This window comes from Anguilla anguilla, chromosome 1 (genome assembly GCF_013347855.1).
Source record: "Anguilla anguilla isolate fAngAng1 chromosome 1, fAngAng1.pri, whole genome shotgun sequence".
NCBI lineage: Eukaryota > Metazoa > Chordata > Actinopteri > Anguilliformes > Anguillidae > Anguilla > Anguilla anguilla.
The window spans coordinates 72,322,142-72,349,032 of record NC_049201.1 but is presented as its reverse complement, the minus strand read 5'-3'; the positions used below and the strand labels follow the sequence as shown (position 1 = coordinate 72,349,032).

Sequence of the window (26,891 nt, the reverse complement as noted above, 5' to 3'; positions counted from 1 at the left end):
TAAAGTCTTTGTTAATTTTCTCCCTTTTGAGTTTCGTGTTTTTTTCCACTCTGCGCCTGGGTCCCAGCACCCGTACCGTCACAACAAAGGGGTTAAATTGGGAAAATGGACAGATGAGAACCTTATGGTAGTGTGTCTGAAATGCTTTTCTTGGATTAGATACTTGGGTTTAGAAAATGGATGGATTAATGGATGGATGCTTGTATTTGTTGACAGTTGCTGCAATGGTGAGAGAAAACAGCTGTGATAAAAAAAAAACTGACAAGGCATTTCTTTATTCCGGTGTCCTCTTCTTTATGGTATGTGATAAGACTGTATATACTAAAAAGATTTAAATAAATAAATAATAATAAAAAAGATCTGGACAGAAACCTTCCAGGATGTGTTGCAACCCCAAACACTTCATCAAGATTTCATCATTTGGAATATTTTATTCACTAACTTAGAATTTGTTCATTTCAAATCCACTGATTGAGTCAATTTCTGGCTCAAATGCTCTCTCCAAAATCGATTATGGGAATTACAAATGAAGATTTCCCAGCACTGAGTCAGACTCTGTTAAATACCTCTTTCTTTTTTTCCCTTTTTTTCCCCCTTTTTTTTTTTTTTAAGGAAAATTGTTTCAGGGCCAAAAGCAGCCTTTACTTTGTAAAACTGATGAAAAACCTTATAAGCAGAGTTATTTGGAGTAAACTTAAGTGTCCCGGTATTAAAATCTTTTCTCTGTTTAACTATGCTCTCTCTCCAGCTGCATATAAAAAAAACTTCAGCTGTGCAAATATTATTCTGACAACATGCACTGACTCCTGCTGCTGTACAATTGGGGAACAGTCTCCAACGGTGTTTGGTTTAGATTCAAAAATGGTATGATGTGGAGCGTCATTACCTTTTTTTCACTTGTCACAAGCATTGCCAATACAGTGCTGCTGTGAATTTTCTTTTTAAAGAGGCACGGACAGTTCATCCCTTTTTTTGTGTTGTTTGCTTTATTCAGATGAAGGAAAAGTAGAGTGACCAGTGGAGAAGAGATTCAGAATCTAGCAAAAACCATAAATCAAAATCACCCATTGAGCATGGTTCTTTGCATATGGTTTTGAAAGAATCAGTATTTATTTGGTTCCAGACATTAAAGAACAACAGTAAGAATACAATATATATACAATATATATTAACACATTTATTACATACACCTCCAACTCTACTTAATGTTGACAACTTGGCAATTTCAACCGGTTAACTGGACCAAAATGCACATTATAAAAAATACCAATACACTATGCAATTATATACAGTATATGATGACATCGTGTTGACAGGAACACGGACCTCCATCTCCCAGTCAGTCAGCCTCTCAGCTCCTGTAGAATCCTTTCACTTGAGGGCTGGAACAGAGAAAGAAAGAGGAAGCGAGAGCGAGGGATTAAACAGTGTGAAAAAGGAAGAGAGAGGATTTTATGTTGCAACAGTTAGCCATCTGTACTCTGTCTCTTCTGCATAATATAAAGTTGTCAGCCATCCAGGACCTCGCAACCAAACTGCAGCATACAAAGAAAAGCGTTTAAAAAAAATTCAATTACAGATGCAGAAGTGAAAGGGAAGGATGAAGATTAAGAATGGTAACTTATGAAAGGGGAGTGGGGAAACGAATAGGGGGATTAAGAGAGGCATGTAAAAAAAAAAAAAAGATTAACCGGAATATATTTGTGGATGTGGATAGACATGTCAGAACACAGCCACACTTCAAGATGTGGTTCTTGGCATTATCTACCGGAAGGTTCCATATGATAAAGATGAGTGAAGAAGAGAATTCTGGGTGAAGAATTCTCAGGGATTAAAAAAAAAACTTCACTAATAAGCCAAGATGAAGGGAATGTATAAGGAGGAACGGACTGTGGGTCTGGACGGGGAGATATAAGAGCGCAGAGACGAAGATGTGAGGAAAGTAAGAGGGATGAAGAAAAAAGGGAAGCAGAAAAAGGGATGAAAAGGCCAAGATAGAGAAATGTCAGGAGTGAAGGGGACAAACTGCAGCGTAGGCAGCGGATGTACTGACTGTTTGCAGCGGCAGTATTTGGGCTTGCGTCGTCTTCTCATTAACATCCTCTGCTGAAATACAGTGCAGACAAACAAACAAACAAACAGATGCAGGCACAGTCAGGGTTTACATTCATTACCAGGCAACATCAACCCCACCACAACAGTACTGTCTGTGTTGCACAAAACATTGTATATCCAATTATTATTATTATTTTTTTACATTTAACAACAAAGCATTTTGGTTATTTATTATTATTATATGGCAATAATTCTTGGGTTTGCTTATGTGGGTTATAAACTAAATTAAACAGAACTTCCAGGGAATTCAAGACTCATAAATCAAAGTGATTCTGCTGTGACATATGTTGAAACAAGGGTTTCCATCATTCGCATGCAATCGCTTGGTTCCCCAGACGGAACACTGAAACGAAGCATTTGTGCGCTAATTATGAAAATATATTTTCCATTTTATGTCATCAGTGATGGATTTTCCAAAACCGAGCCATTCTGGGCTTGTGGTAATACTGAGAGGTACGCGAGTGCTATATGCCGTAACGTCCTTATGAGCAGAGCATGACGCCTTCATAAACACTACATAGCTTATGTCAATAGCACCGCATAGGCATTCACTCATTGATTTCGTTTCAACGACTAGTTGTACAGTTTCAGTAATTTTAACCCAGCCTATTTCACCTGTGAGTCGATTATGCAATCATTTTCAAAATATGTAACATGTAATATGCCGTTAGTTGCTTGTAAATTGTTGTATTGTCTGTACTGTCCCATTAGCTGTTGTATGTTTACTTTTTTCTGTTTAGTGTTTAAGAGGACAACAATGGAAATATTATTGTCTTTTTATCCTCAATGATTTTAAATGTGTGTAATGTGTGCAATGGCTGCAGTGCAGTATTATATGTATTTTTAAATTGTCTAATAGATTAATTCATTAATTCATTTTCTGAAGGAATTATCTTCTATATAAAATATTACAGAGATGAGAGCATGAGTTTATGTGACTAATTAAGTCATGGGAAGTGAATATGGGAAATTTATTCTTCATATCATGCATCACTGTTTCAGTCATAATGTGGCTTATCGGGATAAATCATCCCTAAAGGGTCTTTAGAGATTTTTTTAAAGTGTCTAATTAAAGATAAATTAACAGCCTGTTACAATGGCGGAGTCGCACTTGTGCTTGTCGAACACAAGCCAGCATTCACCCAGGGGCCGTTTCTTCAAAGGACGCCTTTACCTGTCTGTGCCTTCGGACGCAAATGAAAGTGAGAGCCAGGAGGAGGATGAGGACGACGGCCGCCCCGCCGATGGACACCAGGAGCCACACGTCCACCGGGGCCCGCTCTGCATCGGCCAGAATGAGTAACCGTTAGACGATGAGTACTGCGCGTTATCAGACCTGCGTTTTTGCAGTTGTTCCAATGACCTTCGGCGTGGACTTATCGCATGTCGCTTTGGATACAAGCGTCTGCCGAATAAACGTAAGGTAGTTGATGTGATGCAATGTGATGTGACGTAACCGCGCAGAATCGCCGTCAAAACTCCGCCATTCACGACGCACGCCATCGCTGGCGCACAGCAGATGTGCCCGTCCAAATAGAGCCTCTGTACAGCAGAAACAGGCCAAAAACTCCCAAAAAATGTGCCCTGCTGACCGCATCTCCATCCCCATCCCCCCCCCCCCCCCCCCCCCCCCGGGCCTCCAGATCCCATTGCTCATGGTGTGAGACAGAGTTTGTCTCACGCTCTCACGCCACCCAAACACAACTCAGGCCAAAAAAAACTACTACTACTGACAACAAAGCTGCTCCCTGACCAGAGAAATTATGCATCAGCTCACAGGACAACGTGCGATTGGTTCATGGACATTATGGAGAGACTGCCGATTGGCTCCCTGTCTTTGATGACGCCCTCCCCCTCCCCAGTCCATGATCTCACTCAAACCAGATGACGGAAGTTGGCCACCCTGCCTCCCTGTGTCCCTCTCTCTCTCTCCCTCCCTCCCTCCCTCCCTCCCTTCCTCTCTCTCTCTCCACCTCTTTCTCCTCACCCGTTTTCAGGTTCAGTCTCGCAGTGGCCAGCACTTTGCCGTCCTGCAGCAGCTGGCATTGCCAGGTGCCCTTGTCCTTCTCTCTCACTCGGGGGATGGACAGGAGGAGCCGGTGGGTGGCGTTGGGGAGGGACAGGACGGAGGAGGAGCGGGGGGCGATCCACTTCACTGTCAGGTTGTTGAGCGAGGAGTGGCCCAGGCTGCAGGTGAGGTTGAGCTCCCGGCCCTCCAGGACAGGGTTACGCTGAGATGACACAACTGAAGGAGAGGGGGAGAGGGAGAGAGAGAGGGAGAGAGGGAGAGGGAGGGAGAAAGAGAGAGAGAGAGAGAGAGAGAGAGGGAGGGGGAGAGAGAGACAGAGTGTGAGGCAGGGAGAAAGAGAGAGAGAGAGAGTGAGGGAGAGGGAGGGAGAGTGAGAGGCAGGGAGAAAGAGAGAGAGAGAGAGTGAGGGAGAGGGAGGGAGAAAGAGAGAGAGAGATTGAAGGGGGAGAGAGAGAGTGAGAGGGAGGGAGAAAGAGAGAGAGAGCGAGATTGAGGGGGAGAGAGAGACAGAGTGTGAGAGAGGTAGGCAATAGAGCCATATGATAAGAAAGGAGGGAGATCAGGATGAGAAAGTGATAAAACGAGAAGGAAACGTTGGAGTGAGAGTGATGGTGGGGAAAAAAGGGAAATTAATTGTTGGAAGAAAGGAACGAGTGGGAGGAGAGAGAGAGAAATGAGAAGGAGAAAGACGAGAGAATCAATGGTAAGGGAAAGAGGGAGAGAAAGTGATAAAGGTTAATGACGCTCAGGCGGACACACTGCCTGCTGACAATCTCAGCAAGGAATTACAGTGCATAAAACGCCTTTATGATTCATTCAGACAAAGCCGAATACTTTACCAGAAATTTGACAGAAATATTGGAGAGCAGATAACAAAAAGGCACACTGAGAAGGTGGCGAGGGGTAGGAGTCACGCCCACTCACTTCTCAAAACCTCCACCCGCAGAGACCGGTTCAGCGTCACGCCGCCCTGGAAGTCCAGCGTGCACGTGTAGAGCCCCCCGTTCTCCGGCACCTTCCGCGCTATGGAGAGGTTGGTGCCAAATGTGTCCGTCTCCAGGGCGGTGCCGTTGACTCTCTGGCCCTGCGGGGTCTCCCAACGCAGCTGGGGGCTGAGGAGGAGGAGGCGCTCCCCCTTGCCGACCTGCTCGACGTCCGACGAAAACGGGGCGAAGGCCCAGCTGCCCCCTCTGAACCCCACCTTCGCCAGAGATGAGGCGTCGAACTTGGTGTGCAGGGAGCAGGGGAGGAGGAGGGAAGGGGTGAGGGAGCCCAGGGGCGGATAGAGGGGCTGAGGTGGAGAGGGAGAGAGGTCTGGAGAGAGAAAGAGAGAGAGAGAGAGAGAGAGAGAGAGAGTGAATTCAGTTGAATTATTGATAGCACACAGAACCATTAGAACAGCAACTGATGACAATCAACAGCAAACAAAGAAATTAAACTAAACAACAAATAACAGTAGGGCAAACTGTAGGAAAGAGAGAGAGAGAGAGAGATAGAGAGAGAGGGAGAGAGAGAGAGAGAGAGAGAGAGAGAGAGACAGAGAGAGAGAGAGAGAGAGAGAGAGAGAGAGTCTGTATTTCAATTGATTTCTGATGCTTTGGCAATATTTGCATATGTATTTCCTGCCAATGAAGCAACTTGAATTTGAATTTCAGAGAGAGAAAGCGGTCCAGATGGTATCATATGCTTACCTACTACGGTGACTGAGGCACTGGCTGTGGCTTTTCTGTTGCCGTATGTGACTGTGCAGATCCACACTCCATGATCTCGCACCGAGACAGCGGTCACTCTCAGATCTGGGCCACTGGACTGGAATCTGGGGCCCTCGACCTTCTGGGCCTGAGGGCCACCCCACTCTATCTTTGTCGGAACTGCACTTTTCTCTGCCGTGCATTTCAGAGAGAGAGTCTGGGAGGCCAGGAGAATGGCAGGTGAGGCAATGACTAATGAGAGAGAGACAGAGAGAGAGAGGTGGTGGTGGTGGGGGGGGCAGGGAGTGAGAGAGAGAGAGAGAGAGAGAGGTGGTGGTGGGGGGGGGCAGGGAGTGAGAGAGAGAGAGAGAGAGAGAGGGGGGTGGGGGTGGGTGAGAGAACAGACTGATGCTTTAAAGCTGCAAGATAATCTCACTCTGAAATAGGAGTGAAAACCTGTTTTCTCAGAAAATGATCCTGAAATCAAACATGCAGAACTGAGATAATTTTGTTCACTGCTTTTTTTTAAATAGTTCCTCACATGACTGCAGTCTGTTTGCATTTCTCACAGATGTGGTCTTTACCTGCAGAGGAACCAGTAAAAAGCAGCAGGTACTCACATTGTGAAATAAAAAGGATAAGCTTCAAAAAGGCAATTGGAACAATACAAAATTAGGCAAAACTCCAAAGGTGCTGAATAATTAAATATATTCATTTTTCATTAAACTATTAGTTGCTGCACAACATTTGCAGTATTTCTTGATTGTGAAGTTCATTTAAATCTTAACCAGTTTCGTCCTCTATATAAAAAAATACATTCCTAGTTCAAAATTCTGCAGGGCAGAGCAACAACTGAACACTAGGTGGAGACAGAGTGACACAGCCCCACCCACAAACACACACCACCCTTCAGCGCTCCTGGCTACGTCTCTGACTAGGCCACTGATGTATATCTTCTCCATAATGTCCCCTCCTGTATGATCTGAGCTAAAGGACAGCTGTATACTGCAGGGGTCCGAATCTTATCGGATGCTAGACTGAAAGCTACTGGGAAAAGTGAATTAGCTACTTCATAGTTAACGACTATCCCAGTTCTCAGCCTGAGGTATGATCAACTATCGTGCCCTTTAGTGTACAATGCACTAAAAGGCATTAAAGGAAAAGCGTTGCTAAATCTCTGCTTGTATGAGAGCTCTGTTTTAAAGATCCTTCCATCCAGACCTGGGTCAAATACGTATTTGTTTTGGATTCAAATACTTTCCTATGCTTTACTGATCTTGTCTGGTGTATTGGAACTAATGAAATACTCTCAAAAAGTGCAAACCCCACCCCCTGGTCATATTGGCAGGCTCAATTACACCAGGCAAGATCAATAGAGCACAGAAAACCATTTGAATCCAATACAAATACGCAGTTGACCCAGGTCTGCTTTCATCACACTCTAATCTACTGTGTGCCTGATAGGACCTTACATTTCGGCATACGTACATCTGACTGTCGTAATCCAGATCAACATTTCAAAATAAACATAAAGCCTATTAATACAGCTGGATATTTTACTAAAGCAACGGGAGGTTAAGCGCCTTGCTCGAGGTAACGACGGCTGTCCCCCACTAACGAATCAAGCCCAGAGCCTTTGAGTAACAGCCGACCTGTAAGTGACTGGAGCGGCACAAACCGATAAATTAGCGTAATATAGCCGTGCATAATGGATGTGTTTTTCTACAATGACTGGGCAGTGTGTCAGCAATAGCCGCAGCTACGGTATAAAACACTGCTGTTTGCATTTACGGTACGAACACAGAACGGTATATTTCAAAATGACAGTGGCAGTATATTCTACATTTGTTATCATTCTGTTGTTCTCCTGAACCCAATGCGCAAGGCTCTACTATTCAATCTAATGAGTGGATCAGAAAAGTTTATTTCTATGTGGATATTCACTGCACAGTCTTTGCCATGTTAAACCTAAGCCAATCAGACGAGACAGAATGTTGTCTACTAGCAAGACGTTGTCAAGCAGTTCTTCTCACAGAAAAGAGGAAGGCCATGTAGATTCCCGAAATTTCCCCACCTTAGTTACATCACTTAAAGGGAAGTAAAATTAATATTTGAGCGTGCTCATGAAATGTGCCATTGAGCATTTAAAAAAATATTTATTGTTCAATTTATTTATCCAGAAGTTTGGTAGGTATGTATCCTGGCTATGCACTGAATGGTTACCCTCTCCAGACATGCGTAAACAGTCAGTCAAGGCTGTGTACTCAGCTTGGTTTTGCATTGGTCAGTTGCCACTATTTATTTTAATCATCTGTATATATTCTGAAGCTGCACTTAGATGTCATTTGAAAATTACTCGCCAAAGCGGCACAAAAGTATGTATGTTTTATTTTTTTCTTTTCTTTTCCTGCAATGCTGATTATCCCAAGCTGACTGATTTCAAAAAATAAAATAAAGAGACAGTTAAACCAGGTGTAGAAGTCAGTAGTTACCTGTGATCTGATACAGTCTGTACTCGGTTGAGGTTGATAACCTGTTCTCCCTTAGTTCACACTTGAAGATAGTGAAATCTTCAGGTTTCAGGTTCTTTATGATGAGAGAGTAATCAGTCCTGGAGAGTGACACCCTGTCCTTCATGTCTTGGCCTATCAGAGAGAGACAGGGGGAGGTTCATTAGAGTCTGCACATAAGTGACTTACAGTAAATACAGATGGTAAGGAGAAGAATACAAACAAAAACAGGGTGACATTTCGGTGGCTGTTTCTAACATGCAACTTAACTGCAGAAACAGAAAACTGCGCATTTTGCAGGAAACCGAATAGCCCCATGTCTTTGTGGCACCGTTCTGAAGTTCACACACACACACAGACATGTGTACATGTTTATAAACACACACACTCTCACAGAGAGAGAGAGAGAGAGAGAGAGAGAGAGGGAGGGAGACAGGGAAAGAGGGAGAAAGAGAGAGAGAGAGAGAGAGAGAGAGAGAGAGAGGGAGGGAGACAGGGAAAGAGGGAGAAAGAGAGAGAGAGAGAGAGAGGGAGAGAGAGAAAGAGAGAGAGAGGGAGAGAGGGAGAAAGAGAGAGAGAGAGAGAGAGGGAGAAAGAGAGAAAGAGAGAGAGAGAGAGAGAGAGAGAGGGAGACAGGGAGAGAGGGAAATAGGGAGAGAGGGAGAAAGAGAGAGAGAGAGAGAGGGAGAAAGAGAGAAAGAGAGAGAGAGAGAGAGAGACAGGGAGAGAGGGAGAAAGAGAGAGAGAGAGAGAGGGAGAGAGAGAGAGAGAGAGAGAGAGAGAGAGAGGGAGAGAGAGAGAGAGAGAGAGAGATACTCACCTATTGATGGTACGCCACCCATGGACGCCTGTGAATACACATGTTCAGAGTTTCCTTTGGACCAGCGGACCAACACCTTATGTCCTCCCCATTTATCTTTGGGGAGAGTGACAGATCCCCCCAACTGGCCATAAATCACCTCTATGGCCTCAGACTCTGTGAGAGCATAAAGAAGCACATATCAGAATGACCAACATACACTGTCATATGAAACGTGTTATTGAAAGATATAATATGGATTACAGGTATTTCCAAAAGTACAGCACTGAACTTACGCGTTGTGAATACAGCCACGGTTATCCAAATGACAAATTTCATGGAACAATAGTGCATTTTGTCTTGAAGCTGTAACAAACAAAAAAAATACAAAAATACAAGAATCTAAAACGTCAATTATTTCAACAAAAAGAAAAGCAAAGAAAGCACGTGCGACTAATTCTAGTAAAGCCTTACCATGATTATACAACATGCAAAATTTGAAAGGAAGTAAGATCATTTGAATGTGATTTTCTATGAAATGTAAAAAAAAAGGACAGTTTTGATAACGAATGTGCTATATTTACGTGCTGATCAGGCTGGATTACTGGCATCACCTACACATAAATTCAATTATGATGTCCACTAGTGGCTGGATTTCAAGCTGGTGCCTTTGCGTTGTCCTCAGGGTCAAAAATCTACTATTGCTAAATTTAACAGTGGTAAAAAAAAGTATTATTTTTTTTAAAGTTTCAGTATGAAATTTGATTATTTGATTTACCTAGTGACCCGGCCATTAGAAAAAGCGAAACACTGCCCTTTCTTATTCTTTTTTATTTATAAAAGCGGTACACCATAATTTTACAAAGATTGTCTTTTGTGCCTTTTTAAACCCTGCAGCTGTGAAATCAGAAATCATACCAAACTTAACAATCACACATCTATTTCACTAAAATTACAATTATGATATATGCCTTGTAGTAAAAACGAGTAATGAAGAAACAAAGTGTCTTTGGACGGTGAAGTAGTAAAAAAGTTAATCGACCATTTACTGGCAGCTTGTTTCCTCATGGGAAATATTGATTTAGGGTTTAAAATGTAATAAAGAGGTTTTACCACAAGGGTTCTGGTGTTGGTGGGTCATTTTTGACCCTGTGGACACAGCGTGCATATGAAGGCAACACAGCAGTTAAGCTGCAGAGAAAAGCTGAGCACCGTACTGAGCTCAACACTGTTTTAAAAAAATACGGAATATAGAAATAAACCACAATAAAAAAAATGTTTTGATTTCAGTTTATGAAAATGCTGCAATCATTATGTTAAATGAGACAACAGAAAATTAAAAAAATATTCAGAAAAAAATGTGTGGCTTTGGTTTAAGTGCATGTGCACATAAACTGAGGCGTTCCCTTCTGAAGTATCTGAAAACGCACTGGCGAAGTGAGATGCCAGGAAAGCATCTGAAACTGAATATCCATCAATTTCCGCTACTTTTATAAAGTAAAAAATGTATAGCCTATAGAAGTTGTTCTCCCTGACATGCACTTTCAAAACTCAATATTAAAAAAAAAAAATTGAAATTGTGCAGTGCAGTAAAAGGGAAAGGAATAGATTAGTGGAGAGATGCAGAGGAAGGGGGGAGCAAAAGAGAGAGACGGCGAGATGAAGTTCTCGGCTCCGAGAAGGTACAGAAGCCTGTGGTGGGCTTCGATTTCGAAGCTGGAAGGGAAGATGGGGGAAAAAGAAAGCTTGAGAGAGAGCTTTGTGGTGGGCTCTGATTTGGTGAGGTGTAGATTCTTATCCCTCTCTTTACCTCTTCACCCCCACTCCCCTCACACCCCCTCTCTTCCTTCTGAGTTCCACGAAAGGCGGATTTCTCCACGCTTGAACAAAGAAAAAAGAAAAAAGAAGACACCCACACTGACTTTAGTCTCTCGTATGTGCTACTGTAGATGTGCAGCTCTGACGTGTGTACATTATGTGTGTGTGTGTGTGTGTGTGTGTGTGTGTGTGTGCGCATGTGCATGTGTGTGTGTGCATGTGCCAGTGTGTGTATGCGTGCATGTACAGGGCAGTTTGTGAGCCAAGGCCACATTTCAAACGGGACCATTCGTTTATTTATGTGACTGTTACAATTCACACGCAGCTCACAAATGACAACACATGATGGCATGTATGAGTACATATGCCTCTACACTGCTTCATCCTCCCTACGTTCCCTCTTTTTCTAGCTTTTGCTGCCTCTTGCTCTCTCTCCCTCTCTCTCCTTCCCTCTCGCTCTTTCTATCCCTCCTTCTCTCTCTCTCTCTCTCTCTCTCAAAGGCACCTCATTGCGGTCACAGAGTGTGTGCTTCTGCCTCTGAACTACTAAATGCCCTATTTCTCTCTGTCTTGCTTTCACATCTTACATCTCTTTTCAAGTCAGTAATGTGTTTATCAGTGGAATTAGCCAACCCAGAACCACAAAATATGACCTATGAAATTATTTCATGTTGTATTCTTATTTTATGCCATGTTATAACAATGGCTGTTTACAGAGATATCATTTCTAAGATGGATAAGAACATCTGCTAAATGACTGCACTGTAATGACACACTTGCCCAGGGCAAGAGATACATACAGTATCTGTATGCATATACATACTGTAGGCATACAGTACAGTACTCATATAAAAGAGAAATACATTTAAATACAGAAATAACACAACATTGAAGTTTTAACTTTAGGAGTTGTCATTACCTGACAAAAAGATTGGGCCAGGATTCAACATTCAACTTAGTGTTAAGCACTAAATATTTGCTTTTATTTTTTTCTTCACAAGTAAGAAAGCAAAGACATTCTTTGTCTCATTTCACTGTCTCTCTCGTGGTCTTAGTGTTCATAGTACACTAAGTTTTTTTTAAGTTAAGAATGTGCTAACTAGCTATATATATACATATTACTTCCCTCTGGCAATTCTTTTGAGCTACTTAAGCAAGTTTCAGATTCTGTTCCATTTGTCTACTCTATTTCTTCAATACTGAGCTACACGGCTGGTAAAGTAATGGTATGAAGTGAAAGATATGAGGTGAGAGAAGGAGGAAGTGTATGTGTGTGTGTGCGTGTGTGTGTGTGTGTGTGTGTGTGAAAGATATGAGGTGAGAGAAGAAGGAAGTGTCTGTGTATGAGTGCGTGTGTGTGTGTGTGAGAGAGAAAGAGAGTGAGAGAGTGCTTGTCAGAGAGATGAAGAGATAGAGAGAGCGCGAGAGCACACCTGAGTAGCTAACCAACAGAAGCAGATGATCAAGTTTGCGGTGAGAGTGGAGGTTAAACAGAAAACAGTGAAAGAGGCAAAGTGGAATGAAGGCTCCAGAAGCATTACACTGCCACTTTGTTCCTGCGCATTATAGCCAAATGATCACAACGTGGCCCAGCCCTTCCAAATACACTGCTGTGAGACATACAGAAAGAAATACTGATTCAGATGTTTTGTATCTGTTTGTTTTTGTTCTTCTTATTTAAATATCATCATTGAAATGTTTTCGTAAATAGTCAATAATTCAATAAACTGACAGTATATTAAAATAGCGTATAGATAATTTAAAGTTAACATTTATAACTTTTCAGTGGTAATATATAAAAAGAATACTTTGTATGTGTAGAAAACAATATTATTCCTTTAAGTCAATTTGAATTTCTTGCCCATTTATGCATTTGTGGTAAAGAACTTTTAAGACGCATTATCCAGTACATTGCTGGACGTAATTTGTTTAGGCACAGCTGAACACAGCTTTAACTCACATCATGCTGTTGTCCATTGCTCCCCAAAAAAAAGTCTGGCACAATAACCTTGTAACAACGCATTGACAATTTGGCCATAGAGGACTTCTGAAACATAAGTTTAAAAGGTGATGCACTGATGATAAAATGCTTCGTATGTATGAAAGAACACATTCAGGAATATTACATGCGCCTTGACCATTACAGAACATCTTTACAAGGGAATGAGATCTGTAATAGTTTGATATCATGATCCCATTCTCTGCGCTGTGTCAGTGATTTACAGTAATTCAAGTTTACGGCGATTCAATAATTACATTTTGAAAATGGAAAAAAAAATGTGTTATAAAGTTACAAAAATTAACGTGTTGCAAAAATACAAAATTAATTTTTAGGTTTTCTTTTGACCAGCAAACGAAAACACACTGTATCTGTGCTATCAGTACTTGCAGCTGGATTCTTAACACAATTATATTTTTGTTTCGTAAAGGTGGACACACCTGATATGAAAGAATACGCTTCAGTATACTGAGAATGCCATTGCAGGCCTTGAAGTGAACCAGATTTAGAAAATGAAGTGAGGAAAGTGATTCATTGCTTATTTTCTACATTAATGTCAATGATTATAAATGTATTATAAAGTATTTATTATAATATCGCATGAAATGTTAATGCATATTGCATTGTATTTTGAGAATTAGGATCATAATGTTGATAATGAGAGCAATAATAATCATTTGCGTAAATATTCCCTCAAAGCAGGATTAGAAGCATTAGCATCTTCATTATTTAGCAAACAAAATTTTCAATTAAACAGTCTCTTTGAACAGTTTCACATCATACTTACAAGTAAAGTAGCTTTGTTTGCATCAATATGTCCCACGGCAACCTTTCAGACATTGAACGGATATTGCTACTCGCTCAAAAAAGGAGCCCTATTTAAACCATCTTAGAGCCTCCCCTTTGTACGATTGGACACCAATCCAACCTTGTTCGCTGATTGGTTATGTACTTCTGGAGTAACTCTTAAGAGGACGCCTTCGTAGATGACCAGAACGTGTGATTGGCCGAAACAGATGTGGAAAATTTTTGCTTTCCGAAACAATTTTTGCTATAGCACTTAGAATTAGTTTTAATGCCGTGCAATAATATTCATCAAACAAGCTACTATAGTTATCATTAATATCATGATGAACATAAATACATATGAAATAAAATACATTAAACATATAAACCCTAATTATTATGTAGCAGGATACACTTTTGTCACACTTATGCCCGAAGACCCGTTTTTATTCTCCAGAGACCAAAATTTACAATGTAAACGCAAACCCAATTAAAATGTGGAGCCAGTGCTCGATTTAACCTAAGGTAGAACATACTGTCAAACTGAGAAATATATCAAATTTTATTTTCTCCCGTATTCTTGAATGAGAAATGTATTCCTCCAAACACATCAGAATTACATTAAACAACACCATGAATATGACAAAATTATCATTTTGTGACTCAAATAATATCATGTTTATCTGGAACGGAAGACAATATTCACGATAGCTGACTATCCCCCCATACATTATATCTTAACTGCCATATAGTTTCACAAATTTTCCATTTCAGAATAATATCACGATTACCTTTCCTTACAGTTTTCTGACCCACTGTTACTACGTACCATAAAACAGGCCAAAGACATTACAAATTAGCAAAAAATGAAAAATAATAATATTTAAATTGCGATGATTGAATCGCTCTTGGTTTGGTTGTTTGCCTGTTGCCCGTTTTGTGTTTACCCAACATGAAAGTGACTTTATTGTAACTGGGAAAAGGTATTGTGGCATATAGGACCAAACATTATGCAGTAGCCCTCCTCATAGCACAAAACGACAATAAAGAGTATTTCCTTTATCTCGCTATCATGGCATTGTAGAACAAATTAACACCCGTTAGTATATGGTCGAGCGCAACAGGTGGTTAATGCAATTTTATGATAATTACACTTGCGACGGAGCAATAAAGCACGCATAAACAGTGATTAAAGAGTACATTAAGGACTAATTGTAGCACATTTAATAAGTTAATGTACTGTAGATGCTGTGCCGACTGTGTCCGCATTTTTATTAATAAACCATTTATTTATTTTGGAAAGTGAGTGTTGATGCCACTGCCTTCGGTTTCTGTTGACTTCTCCGCTCACGCAGCGAGAGATCACATAAAAAAATGTCATAAATTGTAAGTATAGAGTCATAAGTGATACTTTGGATTAGGTTAGCTCTTGAGTTTGAACCTGCCAATCTCGTATCAAATCCAATTTCTGAATTCTTATGGTTAAATTTATGAAAAAACTGGTCGGTCAGTAAGTCCAGTGCTGCAGGCGTTATTAGTTATAACGGCAGGTCGGTCTTACTGATCAGGCTTCCTCTCATATCCACCCACAAAGAAAATGTTTTGCTTATTACTTGTGACTGTAACAGGACATTGGTGAGCTTTGTTGTTTAATCAACATTTGTCCTTAACCGTAACTCATGGATAAATACAAGCGTTCAGGAAACACAAATTCGTTGCTGTAAAATTGAGAAAAAAAAAATGTAATAAATAAACTTATCTGTGAGACAAAGATTAAATTCAGGCTTTTGTTTTTGTATTGGTCCAGATGGTTGAAGAGTTCAGGACATGGTTATTTAAATGACATACCGATACGATACAATTACAGAACATTGCAGAATGGAACATACAAGCAATGTGTAAAAAAAAAACGTAAAAAAAGATTATTTAAAGACATGCCATTCCGCCAGGTAATTATCAACCAGGGAGGAATAAGTATGACTTGTAAAAGTATGCCACGTAAAGAACTTAAACACAATGCCAAATCCACTACTAATGCAAGGCAAAATACTCTTTAAGCAACATTCAGGTATCTATCAATATTCCTTAATCATTTCTGCTATTCGATTTAGGTTGGATGGATTAACTGCTGACCTAAGCTCTAAAAAATTTGTCAAAAATTGATTCTGTCTAACCGATTTAATATTCCACTTTCTGTTGACATCATGCAAATATATAATTCTAATATGGGATTACCCTTAATCAAGAGACGCCAATATTGCACAGGAGCAAGTGCGGCATTTCAAAGAGCCCGAAGGACATGTTTGTTTTGCCGTTCCTGACAAATACGATTTGTTTTGTTAATTCATCAAAGTTGAGTTTTTCAAGAAAAAAACAAAAACTCATGCGCAAATATAATATGGTTTTCAGAGACTGCTTTGAAAAATGTACTGAAAATGCAGGTGGGTCATTGAAAATGGAAAGGAGAGAAGATTGAGTCTATTGCCCCCAAAAACTTGCGTTGCCGACCTACATGCGGGCTGCAGTCTTCCTTGCGAAGCACCTGACTGCTGTAGGTCTTTGACAAAAGCCTGGAGTGGGGGCTGGGTTTTAGGGGACACACTGCAGACACACCGAACACCTGCAGTCACCAGAGCATGCCATCTGGGGCCCCATATGCAAGGAGTTCCCTCCTGTGTGCTGGAACGCATTGTTTGTCTTAAACTCACACGAATAAAACTTTTCCGCGAACGGCCTTGGCTCGAAACTTGAAGTGACACATCCTGCCGCCATTCCTTCTAGAGAGTTCCCCGTTTCCACAAACCCCGCTTTGCTGTGTCAGGTGGCAACCCCACCGATGCTGTTTCTCTTCTTCTCTCACTCATGTCAGAGGGAGGTATGAGCTTGTTTTCGCGTGCGCTGCAGTGCTTAATGGAAACAATGCAACGCTAGTCAGGGATGACCCTGCGGGTGCGTGACTAAATGTATCCCTCACCGGTCTCTGCCCACATGACCAGCCCCCACGTAGTTCCCTGGACTGTACTGCACACTGACAGAGGCAGGAGGAGGTAGAGTTGGGGGTGGGGTGGGGTGGGGTGGGGGGGACAGAGTGAGGGCGGTTTGAAAAAGATGAACCACATGAAGGACCAGGCAAACATGTCGACTGCTTCACATCTCTCGCGCTGAGGTTTTTCCTCTTTTAAGCTCTGTTTTTCAGCTGGTCTTTCTTCTTTGCCTTGAAAAAGATTCAGCGTCTCTCTCTCTCTCTCCCTCTCTCTCTCTCTCTCTCTCTCGCTCTCTCTCTCCCTGTCTCTCTGGGCTTGAACGGTTTGAATCCACGGTGTGCTGCACATGTCAGGTGACCGGGTGCGACTCGGCCCAGTCCACCGTGAGCTTCCAAACACGCACACAAGTCTGTACCCCACAATGTTAAAGCGGACAAAGATCCGCCAAACAAACAGACAAACAGACAGACAGACAAACAGACAAACAGACAAACAGACAAACAGACAAACAGACAAACAGACAGGTCTCAAAGAGGCTCTTCGCACTCTCTTACCACAGTGATGGTTACTGGACTGTCTTTACGAATTTCCCTCTCTGTCTAAAAATCTCTCTTTCCCTCCCTCTACCAGAAAAGCCCCATTCATGAGGGATCCCTTGTTAGTCACAGAGCTGAACAGGGGCGGTCAGGCCCTGCACCGGGTGACAAATGAACTGAAAGAACCAGAAATAGAGCGAAGGAGAGAGATTAAGACTTTCGAGATGTCCCCAGCTTTCAATTTGTCCTCCCCCTCTTTCTCGCTTTGTGTCTCCCTCTCTCTCTCCCCATTCAGATGGGTTCGGTAGCTACCTGCGAGCCCGTTTTTTTTCCAGACGTCTTACGAAAACCTGCTTCGGGGCGAAGAAAGACAGACAGAAGAGATGGCGCAGTGAGAGAAACGTGCGTATCTTTTTAAATGCTTCGGCAGTTGCATTGCATTCTGATTAAAATAACTTTTTTAAGGAAGCATTATGTAATCTTTTTTTTTTTTTTACTGTTTTTGAGAGATGAATGAAAAATATAAGTAGTTAAATGTCAATGGAAAGAAGAGCTGAACAACCCAGACAAATGACATTCTGTCGTTTTCGGCTGTGGAAATATGTATTTTCAGCGTTGCACAATTCTTCATCTCTCAGAACCATTGTCTTTTGCAATTGTTGCCCTCTTCAATTCTTCCACTGTCTCTGCCTTGCTTGCTCTCTCTCTCTCTCTCTCTCTCTCTCTCTGAATGGGCTGCACTTGCATGTTTTTCTGTTACCCAGAAATTAACTAGAATCACTGCCACGGTAAATGATGCATGTATTATTAGCAGAAAGAAATGACTGAATGAGCAATTTAATGGAAATAGAACCTACAGGAACTGATGAGAGAAATCTTGTTGCATTGAGTCATGATGGTGTGTGTGTGTGTGTGTGTATGTGTCTGCGTGTGAGTGTGTGTGTGTGTGTGTGTGTGTTTGCGTATAAAATATGCATACTATTTCAGTGTTTATTTCTGAATGTGTGTGTGTGCATGCCTGTATATAACTGAGCTGATTCATATAATCATATAATCAATATGATTATTGAAAATTCAATGTATGTGTTCAGCGTCAATGTTTAGCTAAGGTATAGAAGATCAAACTTTCTTGAGTTACATGAATTGTTGAGTGACTATTTCAGTGTGCGCATTCGTGTTTGTGAATGCATATGTGTTGGTGTGTGTGTGTGTGTGTGTGTGTGTGTGTGTCGGACTTAGCGCTAAAGTTGACGAAGAGGGCATTGAAAACAGAAAGGGGGCATAACTTTTTGTATTCAGCACAACAAAACACATCCCGGTTAGCCATGGCCTACATAGTTGCCTTATAGCAGGATTGTTCTCTTTTTTTTAACGTATAAAAAGAATGGCTAAAACGCAGGGAACAATACATTGCGTTCTATAGACACAGATACTCCAAAGTAGTTTTTTAAAGATTATAGCAGCCGACGACCCAGACTTGAACCACAACATCACAATTACTCCTGTTTCCTTGAGGATATTTGACATTTGTGTTGCTTATTGATCATAATATTTACACCATTAAACATTGTGAGAAAGAGAAAGAGAAAGTGCTTAATTTGAATGACAAGTCAAAAACAAGAAGTTGAGCAAGCTAGCAAGAGCTTAAAACAGAAATCTCTCATAGGGTTTATTAATATCATTAACCCGTGTGGCAAAAATGTGTTTTGATCAGAATGCCAAAACATTATTTGTAACTTGTTTCATACCGATAATCCTGCTATTTTTTCCTGCTTCTGTTACAAGGGTCATAATAAAATTATGAACGAAGGGGCACAAAATTCATCTGAGGGGCAATTTCAGGCTTTTAACCCCTCATGGCGCTGGGCCCAGTGTGTGTGTGTGTGTGTGTGTGCGTATGCTTGTGTGTGTGTGTGTGTGCTCATATGAGTATGTGTGTGTGTATGTATTTGTTCATGTGTCTTTTTGCATGTCTGCGTGCGTGTGTGTACTGTAATATATTGTCACTATTTGGTGTGTGTCAGGACTGCGTAGGACAGGGTGGAAAGACAGGAGGGTGGAACAAACGAATGAAATGTTTCGGTTTCTCTCTCTGAGCAGAAAGGAGAGCAACACTGACGCCCATCTATCAATGTTTTTTTCCTTCTGAAAGTTTCAGGGAATCCTTGCCTCTTGTTTTGAAAGAAATCCCCTCGCTCAGAAACGGTACATGTTTTGAGTTAAGCGAAGGAGACACCATTCTCGGCTTCATTAGCTGTTCTACAAAGTTTTCTACAACGACAGATACATTCAGCGTGTCGGGGCAGGATCCTGTTTCTCTGCTTAATGAGAGAGAGAGAGAGAGAGAGAGAGAGAGAGCGAGAAAGAGAGAGAGAGAGAGAGAGAGAGAGAGACTACTGTAGTTGCGCTGCAGTGACTGAAACCTAAAAGATCTTGAGACCGTGGTTAGGTCAGGCAGCAGGCGTAAAGTGTGCAGACGAGTTACAGGGGAACTCCAGGTCAAAATACCTTCAGCTCTGCTACCATCAAGTACATGAATGAACGGTTTGATAAAGTAAAAAAACGGAAATAGGCAAAAGCCTGGATTCAGTTTGAGAAATACGTTTAAGAAATAAATATTCGCTAAATAAGTTTGAGAAAAATAAAGTTCAAGTATTGTGTGTGTGCTTTTTTTTCATCCTTTTTTTGGTGATCGCTGGTCTCACCAGTCTTACCAAACAAAACCTTGCAGTTAAATGTAAGTCAAAGTTGAAAGACAGATGGTCATTGAATCTAGACGATCGTCATGTTCATGACACAGAACACGGCAGAGCTAAAGTTATGTGATATATCTCTATAATGTTGAGTCAACTTCAGATTAAGTTGAGTAAATAATGGATAGCCTACACACATAAAGACATTTATGCCTTTCATGCATAAATGTTTAGAATTTTTAAAAACATTTCTACTTCTCTATGTTTAAATTTACTTGAATCTACAAGGAACAAAATCAACAATTATCATCTGAATCGTGTATAATATTGTGAGACATTAAAATGCTCTTCATGTTGAAACCTTTATTTTCAAACTGTTTTTCTGTTATTTTCTGAGATATTTAGGTCCATGATTAATACAATGTTTATATATGTAATACCCACTTTGTGTTATGTGCAACTGAACAAATGAAATGTGTTAATGCTCAGATAAGTAAATCCATTGCAATCCACAGGGTATTAGTGGCAGGCTCCTAAATTGAATATTTATGAACAAAACTAATAATTTGACCCAAAATGACTTAAGACCATTGGGATAGTAAGTCTTTTATACACTGCATGGGTCCTCATTAGAGCTATCTTTTGAGCACTCTGGTATCTTTGAAATGCAAACCAGCCCTCTGGCAGCTTTCTATAACTTCTCCTACGGGCCAGATTTTTAAAGCTTTTACACATACTGCATATGAGGCAAACAGTTGCCGTACATTCATAAAGCATTGTACATGCGTATGAACAAAACATGCCTCCTTAACACTTGCTTATAATGCCAAATATTCTGTCACTACTGGAAGGTCTGCTGACACCGGAGACATAATCACAATATGAATGCATTGGCATAGTACTCTTTTCATCTTAATGTTCAAAGAACCAAAAATACCTCTTTGGCAAGTTGCATTTTGGCCTCTGGCCAACCCTAGAATAGTCCCGGGTTACAGCATGCATCTTGTGAATTTATTTTTCAATTCTCAGTGGTCAAGCAGCCAAGAGTACATCAATTGTAGGCTGCCAGTTGAATAGCCCTGACTTAAAGTATAATAACAGAGCTTACTATGAACTGTTAACTTGGCACACTACACATCAGCATTCATCTTGGCCGAGGAGCACCTACGGAATCCAGAGCACCCGGACACAGAAAAATTCATATTTTAGGGCAACGTTAGTATTACATCTATGATTGTATGGCAATGCTTATTTTTGATCATGAATTTTCAAACATTGTTGGTTGTAATTGGTTACCACACATTGGGAAGATAGATTTTTAGTGTTTAGAACCTAAAAAACAAATTAGGAAAGGATTTGGATCGTATTAATATGTCTCTAAATACAGCTGTGTTTAATTAATGTTATTTTATAATATTTTACATATCTGGGCATTCCCAGTGTAGGCCAACTTCACTCTTCCATAAATATAACTGTATCCTAGGCAACACTCAATAAAATGTAAGAAATTAGTTCTGGTCCTAGTTCGTTGGTTATACTGTTTTTGGCACAGAAATTTCAAAATTGCAGTTTTCTTCGGCACAGTTTTGAATGGCTAATTTTGACATGCACGTACCCTTTCCATACAGTACAACTGGCCGAAGTACAATGTCAAAGCCTAGCAAGCGTACAGCCCCCCATACCCCCCCCCCCTCCCCCGGCACCATGGAAACTGAATTGCGGAATTGATAAACCGAGGGTCTGGGTGGAGAGAGCACAGGGCCACTCACCTGTTGAGGAGGACTGTCCCTCACTTTCAATGACAAAATCGAGCAAGTTTCCTTCCCTACATATGGTGATGAAAGAAAACATCTGTTTAAATTTCATCTCGGTAAACAGCCCCGGATCTCTGAGCAAGTGCTCCTGGTTGAATAACCAAACTTGTGCTTCATTTAACAGCATTCCCGCAAATTCATTAGGTGCCCAAAGCACGGTATCCTCTGTCTCTGGTGTAAATGGCTGCTATTCTTGGTTGGGACACGGGTAAATGGTATCGTTTCTGCTCTTTTCCGAAACTTTCTGAATGCACTTTTGTAGGTACATACGTGTGTACGTCCCTAGAGTGATTGCTACCTGCGTAAATACACACTCAAAGGCTAAGCATTCAGTTTCCTTAGAATTGCACGTATTTGACCACTGCAAAAGTTATGTGTCGTGCTTGTTGTATTGAATATCATTCAGTTAACAACATACACAGATTAAAAGCATTATCACATTTAATGTCCAGTTAAATTTCCCAATGGCTGTTAGAAAACATTAATTCTGTGTGGTCTTCTGTGCCCATTGCATAGGATGTACAGTATTGGACAATGTTACCACATAAATTCTGCATATGGAATGCATGTGTTGAATATCTTGGCAGTTATGAAAGACACACAGAGGAAAACCTCAATGGAATGTTCTGAAGAGGTGCCACTGTGCACTTTCAATCAGGCTTTCAATATGCTTAAATAAAAAATTTTAATTAAACTATATTGCTGAGTTGAATCCATCTGTCACAATTATTTACATTAAAAATTATTTCCAGAAATCAGATTTTGAAAAAGATTCTACTAATCAGTATGTTCTAACAGATTTGATAATATTTCAAGGAAAACTGATCCCCATGGTATTGGTACATGGTGATTCTACAGCATCTGTGCTTTTTTATATGGGCTTTGATAAACAGACCTTTGAACACCAAGCCAAGGTGGTGGATGTGCCTGAGAACAAAACCGATGCCTCACGGAGCTGCAAGAACAAAATGTGGTTCGCACAGTGTACCTAAACAGTAGCGCAATATCTCACAGAACCCCCCACACCCCCCTCCCCCCCCCGCCCCCCCGCCCCACACCAGAAAAAAAAACAAAAACAAAAAACAACAACAAATAAATGCAAAATTGTCTTGCATCCGAAGCAGGGGAACATGGACTATATGCTGTGTGGCAGCAGAACAAATCAAATGTATGGATCTGCCATTCTCGCCATTTCATTCCGAACGTCGACCACCGGCCTCAGCTCCGCAGCGGACGTTGAGATGAAAGCCCTTCGGCCTCCACGGGGATGGAAATGTGCTGTCGTGGCTCGCCAGTGAGGCTTGTGGCCAGAGGACAGGGGCACTGAACCTGCACCTTTGACTGAGGTGTCTATTGATATCCTTCAGTAAATTTCCAACTGATAGAGTGCGTTGTGTTTTACCCCATCTAGGCGCTGTGTGCATCCGCTGAGCAACTAAATAAATCTTGTTCAACAGCGATGCTGTTCTCCGCTGTTGACACTTTTATTGTACATATAGTAACCCCGTGCACATGCATTTATTATTTATTGACCTATGCCATATGAATCTCTGCAGGGCTTTTTTGTTTGGAAAGAACCAAAACATGCCTGAACCTCTCTGTATCTAAGCATATTTTTGAATGCAAATTAAAGAGGAAGCAATTTAGGCCGAAAGGCAGTTAATTTACTATTTTAACACTTTATTTAAACATCTGGAAAAAACGCTGCCTGAACTATTCGTTTGCACTCATTTGATTGTGACTGTAAAGACCGTAAAGCAATATTTTGTGGCTTAAGAGTTTAGTGCATATGCAATACATGGCCAATGTTGACCAATCTCAAATCTAGGTAGGTGCAGCATTGGAAAGGTTTACGTGTACCTGCATTACACATAACTCACCATTTCCAATATATCTTATATAATCTATTGTATTACTAGCATTTTTGAAAGAATGTTAAAGTTGGGTCTTGTATTGTACATACTGATGTTTCACAGAATACCAGAACAATGCAAATTGTTGAAGTGGCGTAGCGCGCAATGGCACACAAATGAATCTCGCCAGTCTGACCACTCTGAAGATGTTGGTAGGAGGCATGTAATAGCCTCACACTGTAATATGCAAATCATGGCACAACAAATATGTATCAGCCATCAGCATCCACTTAATTTACTTAATATTGAATATTATTTGAAATTATTTGAAAATGTGCTTTATTGCCTTTCTAAATAAATAAATAAATAAATCTATGCAGCAACACATATTAGGATGTTCGGAACCATGCGTACAACATGTAATGTGCATGATTTTAAATTCCTGTTATTATTTCATAGAGTGCAGTGCATCAGGTAGGTGATTCATTTCTGGCAGTTGATCATTGTTTATACTCATAAACATTTCGTATGAATGAGATATTCTGTAGATTATCATTCATTGTAATAGCATTTGAGATATACTATTGTTTGTGTTTCCCTTGTTTTGAGATATTTCCATATTTGACCCCTATTAATCCAGATGCGCAGATATTAACGTGTTTACACTGTGTGTGGGATATCTCAAACATCTGTAATACAAGTCTAATAGAAAATTTGCTTAATAAATACATAATGGTACGTTACAGTCTCTGTTATATCAAATCCATAAGCTTAGAGCACAGATGTACATAGCGGGTTCATATCTGTATTGCAACATGGAAGTTATAGCAGTTTGACTCCATAACAACCTGACTGGGTTCCTTCATATGACCTATACTTGCTCTGTCTGATATATGTGCTGTAGCCTTTTGGAAATTAGACAATATGAACAATAACAAGAGAATTATAAACTAAAAGAGGGAGCTTGTCTTGCAGAGATATATAAACAATATTGACAGTCTGTAGGCAGTAAAATTCTATCAATGTGTAGGTATGCGTATTGGTCTGACTATAAACTTGTAATCCTATTTTCATCAACATTTATAGAAAAATGGGCACACCATGAGATTTGTGGATCTCCTGTGTATGGCTAACGTATTATGCATTCTGATTAAGTGCTTTAAAGAAAATTCTCTGCATATGGAGGCAGGTTTTTTGTCTAATCCTGCAGGCCTCAAAGATTAGAAAAGCTATAAAAGCATTCAGAATTTATTATAATAGCAATAGGTTTCGCTATGATAAGAAGCTACCGTTTTTAATTATTATTGTCGTCATTTTGACAATATATTACATCGTCTAAATGCCATTGCATTTAGAGCGGCCGTCGAAGAGGGCATCATTGTTGCCCTCGGCCTAAACAGATTGCATTTTCATACATTACACGTATTGAAGAGGTCAGAAACATCACATTCAAAATTAGATTAGCCTGGTCTGTGTGTCTTAAAGATACTCCAAACCCTGGGAGTAAAATACATTGAGTTTAGGAATTGTCATTAATGGCGGTATTCCCACATCTCACTACTAGGTATTGGTACCTGTTGAGTACGGCTATATTATCTATTACACTGTAGCACTCTATGTACATATGAAAGACATTTAATCTAACTGCATACAGTGTGGTATACAAAATCTGGCAAAATGCGTGAGATTTTCTGTTACCAAACAGGCCTGTCAACGGAGAGATGTAGTGTTAACACATATAATGTTTCTAAACTTTCCAGCATTCTTTATTCAGAGATTCATCTGAATAAATGAAGGGGAAAAAATAGAACTCAATTAATTCATAAAGCATCTAAAATTTGGTTCAGTGTGAATAAGAAAATGTAAAATGTTCCCAGAGCGACAGCAGTTTTGTTCTAACTCCTTGTGAGTTACATTTACTTTGCATGTGACACTCAATTTGCTCTGTCTATTTAAATATATTCTTATTTCTGGTAGACAGTTGTCGTTACTGTTTGTGTTATACACCTGTTCCCAACACACTGCCTGGCAAATCGAAAAGACTACGTGCATAAACTCATCCAGCGACTGATTACAACCTGAATGTCAACAAATCCAAGGCCGAGCCTTACATAATCATCAATATTTGTGTTCACCTTCTCAACCTGTTTTTTGTTTTTTTTCGCTTGATCTTTTTAAAAAAAATTTTGGTTATTTTTTTTTTCTCCGTAATCCATCTCAATCGGTACTCCCTCTCTTTCTATTCCTGAGTTTAACCCCGTCCCTGCCCTCCCATAGTGGCCTTGCCGTGTCCGCCAGGCGTCCGCCGGTGTGTCACTGTTCTACCCTGCCTGCTGCACCCATCCTAGACATTTACTCCATGGGCTAAATGTGCCCCATCCATTTATCAGTGAGAAAAGCCCATAAAAACACACACGGTACTCACCTGCAGGAGCGTGATGTGTCTAGTACAGTGTTAGGTTCAGTACTGACATTACCAGCTCATGACAAGCAGTCACACATACACTCACAGGAAACCATGCCATTTGATCTACCTCCCTCCTCCCCCCTCCCCTCTCTCTCTCTCACTCACTCTCTTCCCCTTTCAGAGTCCTAGTTGGTCTAAGAAAGATGGATCATAATAACATGTATAAATGTATAAAAAGATAAGGTACTGCACAGCAATGATCGTCCTAAGGGCATAAGGAAGCCAAGAAACACAGCGCTACGGCCCTTTGAATATCCAATACCAGAAGCATTGCGTTCGGGTTGAAAATTGCTTATGTTAGTTATAAATATGGACTTTATAGAAGATTTCACACATACAAGTTACGTGTAAACCAGAATGAAAAATATCTCAGATGAGATAAGACAAGTTAAAACATTGACAGCACATATGTGAGAGTTACTCTGTTTGTTACTCTGCAGTTACTCCATAAAACACAATCAGATTCTCCGGTAACACGTTTCAGGGAAATTAAAAATGGAAGTTAACACCACATCCCCTTTTATATGTGATCTTAACGAAGTGAATTATGTTGACCTCACAGTCCATTTTTCCAAAGACTGTTCACCTTCATGGTTATTCATCAAAAACCACTGATTTTCTTTCAGCAGACTCTCTACAAATATCTATAGAAAATACTTTGACGTAATTTTAATACTTTAATAGTGTGACATAATATTTAGAGAGGGAAACTCCGAGGCGAACAACAATTTCATTTTTATTGCAGTTATCTCATGTAGGATGTATCTGTTAATTACCTTCTGCGTTCTGGCGAGCCG

The 26,891-nt window shown here is 40.5% G+C and overlaps 1 protein-coding gene across 6 annotated transcripts; it reads right to left on the bottom strand.

The window, feature by feature from the left end:
- Window positions 1–1,086: 1,086 nt before the first annotated feature.
- cd4-1 (CD4-1 molecule) lies at window positions 1,087–26,115 on the bottom strand. Of its 6 annotated transcripts, none has more exons than XM_035392942.1 (11): window positions 26,053–26,104; window positions 10,955–11,024; window positions 9,441–9,510; window positions 9,166–9,321; window positions 8,328–8,480; window positions 5,836–6,087; window positions 5,069–5,458; window positions 4,103–4,360; window positions 3,290–3,396; window positions 2,054–2,106; window positions 1,087–1,382 (listed from the first exon to the last, which is right to left on the bottom strand). In XM_035392942.1, the coding sequence occupies exons 3-11, from the start codon at window positions 9,496–9,498 to the stop codon at window positions 1,352–1,354; spliced, it is 1,458 nt and encodes a 485-aa protein (XP_035248833.1). In that variant the 5' UTR covers window positions 9,499–9,510; window positions 10,955–11,024; window positions 26,053–26,104; the 3' UTR covers window positions 1,087–1,351. The 6 variants fall into 6 exon arrangements, with proteins under 6 accessions (XP_035248833.1, XP_035248803.1, XP_035248809.1 ...); XM_035392912.1 differs by lacking the exon at window positions 26,053–26,104 and adding an exon at window positions 13,749–13,786; XM_035392918.1 differs by lacking the exon at window positions 26,053–26,104 and adding an exon at window positions 13,749–13,786 and having other exon boundaries at window positions 2,054–2,103.
- Between the last annotated feature and the right edge of the window lie 776 nt (window positions 26,116–26,891).

Bases quoted from the DNA above. Each gene is read 5' to 3' on its own strand.
- cd4-1 (XM_035392912.1), bottom strand. From the start codon at position 13,771: ATGCAAACAAAGCTACTTTACTT. The intron at 11,025-13,748 runs GTAAGTATGATG...TCTTTGTTCAAG, and splicing joins CAAACAAAGCTACTTTACTT to CGTGGAGAAATCCGCCTTTC. The intron at 3,397-4,102 runs GTGAGGAGAAAG...TGGCCGATGCAG, and splicing joins GAGACTGAACCTGAAAACGG to AGCGGGCCCCGGTGGACGTG.